This window comes from Amyelois transitella, chromosome 2 (genome assembly GCF_032362555.1).
Source record: "Amyelois transitella isolate CPQ chromosome 2, ilAmyTran1.1, whole genome shotgun sequence".
In the NCBI taxonomy this organism is placed as follows: Eukaryota; Metazoa; Arthropoda; class Insecta; order Lepidoptera; family Pyralidae; genus Amyelois; species Amyelois transitella.
In genome coordinates, this window is record NC_083505.1 from 12,323,858 (window position 1) to 12,329,412 (window position 5,555).

Here is a 5,555-nt window from a genome sequence, read left to right on the forward strand (position 1 = left end):
AGAAGCTTAGACAGTGTTGACAAGAGTGATATTGGCCTGTAATTAGTAGGTTGGTCCTTATCTCCATTTTTGTAGATTGGACATACTACCGCCGTTTTAAACTGTTTGGGAAAGATACCACTTGACAGACTGAGATTGAACACAAAAGTAATTGGGTCTAGCAACAGGTGCCAAAACTTCTTGAGGAATAGTACTGAGATCTTGTCTCTACCCGGTGCGGAATCAGTTCTGAGTGATAGAATAGTTTCTTTTATTTCTAGCGGGTCCATTGGCAACATTGCCATAGAACTCGCGGTTGTGTTATGTGTGTTCACCTTCCGCGCTAAGATATCGTGTGTGGTGGCAAGTTTTGCAAGAGTCTTATCTGCTAAATTTTCCCCTATAGACGTGAAGTAGGAATTGACCACTGTCAGTGCGTCCACTGGATTAGGTTTTATTGAAAGTAGCTCTTCACTAGTGGTTTTGGATTTTGACAAGTTACATATTTCTTTGATAACCTTCCATGTCTGTTTTGTATTGCCTTTGTGTTGGGAAAGTAGTGTTTGATAATAAATTTTTTTAGCATTTTTAACAATTTTGTTGCAGTTATTTTTGTAGTTAGCATATTCAAGTTTGAGTTGTTCATTTTCTGGCTGTCTTTTGCTTTGTTTGTACAATTTATCTCTTTTCCGCATACACTTAACCAACCCTATAGTAATCCATGGTTTTAATGGTTTTACTTTATTGGACAATTTCGAAACTGTAGTGTTCGACGTAATAATCTTCTGCAGGGTAGTTATTAATTCATTAGCAGCTGAGTTGGTGCATGCGCAATTATATAAGTTAGACCAGTCTTGTTCTTTAAGAACTTTGCTTACATTTTCGTAGTCAAGTGTGGTTTTAGCAGCATGTGTTACATGTTTATTGATCAGAGCTTTGTTTAGAATTAGGAGAACCGGTCTATGATCGGTGAATTCATCAAAGATAAATGATTGAGCTTTATACGGGGATTTTATCATCATATGGTCGATACATCTGCTCCGTCTTGTCGGTTTATCAACACCTTGCAGAAGACCGTGGCTTGCTATCATGTTTAGGTAATTAATAGTGTGGGTTTTATCGATGCCTGGGAGAATGTTAATATTAATGTCACCTGTTAAAATTACATTTTTTGTTTTGATACCTTTCAGAATTTGGTCTAGAGAGTTAATGTAGTTGGTAGGGTTTTTAAATGAGGGTGATCTGTAGGAACATATTAATGAGAAATCCTGCGAAATTTTCAATAATAGACAGCTCCCTTCCTTTACGTATGGTTCAACATCGGTGACTGGAATATTTGATTTGACATAGACCACAACTCCGTCATTCTGGTTGATGCTCTTTTTTGTACAAAACGTTTTGTAATCATCTAGTATCGGAAGAATATTATTAGAATTAGTCCAGCATTCCGTCATTACAATTATGTCTATGGGAATGCTTAGGTCGGTTAAAAAGGTAAGAAATCTGTCAATGTTTCTATTGATACTTCTTATGTTAACTGTTATAATTGATAAAGCTTTATGAGGATCAAAACACGATGGCAGAAGACTAGGCGTTTCAGATGGATTATTAACAATCTGACATGGAATGTTATCTGCATCGTCAATTTCCATAGCAATATCTTCCTTTGGGTTATCGAATTTTGGTTGAGAGAATAGTTTGTTGCACGAGACTGTTATGAAAAGCAGTTATTTCAATTATGCGTTGGAAAGTTTTCTCTATCTGGTTAATGGAACGTAAGTTAAAATTAATATTTGAGATTTTTTTGTTGTAGTGTTTTACAAAAAATGCTAGGTATGAAACATAATTAATGAAATTAAACGCAAAAATTATATTGTACAAAAATACGTGGTATGAGCAAATGATGGGTGAACTATTTAGTCATATCTCCATACGATCGAAGTCACTGTCCTCGTTTATACGTATTGCCGGCGAACCCTCCATCTTGCGCAGGAAAACAGTTCCCTGCGATGTCCAGCAATATCTGTACTTATGAGTTTTAGCTAAGTCTCTAGCTGTTGCGTACAACTTTTTGTTCCTGAAAGTTAGTTGTTCAGTCACGTATATGGGCTGCGGTGGACCCTCTAGATTTATGTGTGATGTGTTCAGTTTCTTAGTGTTGTCTGTTCTATTAAATTTTTTTATCGCAGTTATAATTTCTTCCTTTTTTAAAACGCTTGTTAACTCCAGATTGATCTGTTTTTTTATTCCGTATCTGTACACATTTTTGATGTCTTCCTTTTGAATCCGTATGTTGACAGCACTGCAAATATTTTGCACGGTGCTGCACAGTTCATCTTTCGTTTCGGTATTTTTAGCGGGGACATTTTTAATTTCTATACACGCCAATCTGCCAACTCGATCGACGTTTTCAAGCTTATTTTCTAATTGTTGGATGTACTTCTTGTCCGCTCTGCGCTCCTCTTCCAAAAATTCGCATTTACTTAGAAGCTCCTCGTATTTGGCTGACATAAAGTCGGCTGAACTTTTGACTTCGTTCATTTGGCCTTGCATTTCTTTCATAGTGCGCATTATTGTTTCTAGCTTATCATTTTGGGCGGAGATCAAATCCATAATTGATGAATTATGCTCGTCACAGTCGGGCGTTTTGTCTAAGCTCCCACGACGCTGGCGCTTGTTTCGACTATTATTCCGCTGAGTGACATTTGTATTAACATCAGCTGTAGCCGGGCGGCTGTGTGTTGCGTCGCTTGTAGTAGCATTCGTGCTAGTGGTCGAATTCTGCGACTCGATACTCTGACGTCGGGATTGAGGTGGCGAGTGTTGTAGTGACATTGTGACAAAAAATTTAGTTTATGAGATTCTTCGTTACTTATAGCTGGACTGGACTATACAAGGCTAGTGGTGAAGCAGTATATGTAGGTTTATGTTTAAGCGTTCCTTTTTAAGTTGTAGCGTAATTTATAAACAAACAATAAAATGTTATTTGTTACCTCAACTTGCACTGCAGTCGGTGAGACGCGCTACGACACGGTTCGTAGCAGGGTGATGCAAGTACCTGATTCCTCGTCGTAGTATAGCGGTCGTAGACGGTACCTGCGTGCTGCGTCACAGCTTCGTAGCATTAACGGTGGGGGATCGTAGCGCGCTCGTAGCTTGTAGAATATTCGCACTCAACGCGCACTTCGTCGTCACTCGCCTATCCTCGGCGCTTCCTCGTAGGTTGAAGAGAGACAAAAATATCAACTGTTTGTTTTCGCGGGTTTGGGTGGAGGTGAGGAGACGGGCGCGTCTCGCTGTTTCTTGTCGTAGCGCACCAGAATGCGTTGGAATTTTATATTTTTTAAAACTTTGTGAGTATTCGAAAACTGATCTTGTATTGTTGCAAATAAAATCCTTTATTGCTTGCACTTTTTTAGAAATTTTGCTGGATATTTTGCAACACGTCTGTTCTCAGTTAAGTCTACGGGCGAAGAGGCCTTATGACTGTTGGCTCTGTCTACCTAGCAAGGGATAAACACGTGATTATATGTTATGTTATGCTTATATATCCATCCATTTACATTTGAAGGAGAGTAGGGGAGGGAGTGACGACAACCCATATATTTGAATGGTCAAGTGGGTTTGGACAGAGACAGGGTTACTCAACATTTTCGTATAAATTCGAATTCCGAATAATTTAAAAAAAAAGTAAAGGGCCCTTCCATCTGTTCCCATGGATGTCGTAAAAGGCGACTTAGGGATAGGTTTATAAACTTGGGATTTTTCTTTTAGGCGATTGTCGCTGTTTTGAATCAATTATATATTAAACCAAGCTGAACGTGGCCTATCAGCCTTTTCAAGATTGCTACCCCTAGACGTGATTATATGTTTTAATATTATTATTGAGAAGTAAAAAAAACCCTTGTTACTACAGATAATATAATAATAGCTCTGTTAATTACATAAAAATGTATATGGGACAAAATACACAGATTTACCTAGCCCCAAAGTAAGAGACCGAGACTTGTGTTATTAGATACGAACTCAACGATACTTTACATTGTTGTTTTATTAATATTTCATTCCTAAATATAATCACATCTATATCCCTCGCAGGGTAGGCAGAGCCAGCAGTCTTGAAAGACTGGCAGGCCACGTTCAACTGTTAGGCTTGATGATAAAATTGAGATTCAAATAGTGACAGGTTGCTAGCCCATCGCCTATAAGAAGAATCCCAAGTATATAAGCTTATCCCTTAGTCTTATCCATTTGTCGATCTGTCTATCCCTTTATTTATAATATTATTAATATGAATAAATTATTGGTTGATGCTAATTAACAAGCAAGGCTCTTATCTTGAACTGTAAATAAAAATTCGCTTTAATTTCTGTCATCAAATGATTCGAGAAAATCTTTCTTACGAGTTGCACCGAGAGAGGGTTCCAGAATATTCCTGGATTAATATTCTCCTATTTCCTCCTAACATATAAAACACATACATGCCAAATTTCCAATCTAAAGACCCACGACTCCATGCTGTACGTAACTTTGTCAGTCAGTCAATCAGTTAAATTAATCTCTTTTATAAATTCAGCGTCCCAATTGTTTGCCACCCCTGTAAAAGTCAGACTGCGGTCTGCGCCCCAGGCTGTTGTTTAATGCACAAGTCGATTCACACCATCATATAAAGTGATTGTAATAGATATACTAACACAATAGATATATACATACAATGAAGTTGTTGTATATTTTGATCAGAGTATTTTTTATTTTAATGGAGTGATCCTATTCTTTTTACAATAAAATAACTATATAGAATAGGATCACTCCATCTCTTTACCACGGATGTCGTAAAAGGCGACTAAGGGTTAGGCTAATGAGATTGCGATTCTATTAGCCAAACAGCTGAACGTGGCCTATCAGTGTTTTCAAGACTGTCACATCTTTCCAAGGAAAGACGTGATTATAAGTAGTAGGTATGTATTTTTACCTCAGACGTTATTGAATTTACTTCATTGTCAGTAACCTACGTAACTGGAAATACTCGTAAAGTAAGGTGTTTAAAGTCATCGTGAATATTTTTCCATTAAGGCAACTGAATGTGTAACAATGATCTAAGCTAGATAAGAGACTAACTTTTCATAATCTAAGCCTATAAATCCTACTTCTCAACAAAACTTCATAAAAATATCAATTTCTTCGTTACCCAATTTTAACGCGAGGTCCCCTCAATATGTAAATTCCTTCTTATTTATTTCGTCACAAGTCACTCTTTTTCTACTCATACTTTCCGCTTCTCTTTCTCTTTTTCAATCTTCTGTTATTTCTAAATCCTTCCTTATTAACTAAACCCACATCGTCCAACCCAAACTCTTTTCTCTACTCTCTCTTTCAAGGTCCCAAGCTGAACCTAAGAAATACCACATCAAACAACTGTAATATTCCTCTGATTCCACATTGGCGTGTCCTAAAAACTCGGGTGAGGAGAGCCACACCAAATTGCATCGTCACTCACTGCGGATGCACAAAGCAGAGCGGGCTGTCATCCATTTTAAAATCTGTCGCAAACTGGGCGACCACGAAAACTGAGAACA

At 37.7% G+C, this 5,555-nt stretch overlaps 1 protein-coding gene across 1 annotated transcript; it reads right to left on the reverse strand.

Annotated features, from left to right (window-relative positions):
• Positions 1-1,899: 1,899 nt before the first annotated feature.
• LOC106143624 (uncharacterized) lies at positions 1,900-2,814 on the reverse strand. The gene has a single exon (XM_013345753.2). The coding sequence runs from the start codon at positions 2,812-2,814 to the stop codon at positions 1,900-1,902; it is 915 nt and encodes a 304-aa protein (XP_013201207.2).
• Positions 2,815-5,555: the final 2,741 nt, after the last annotated feature.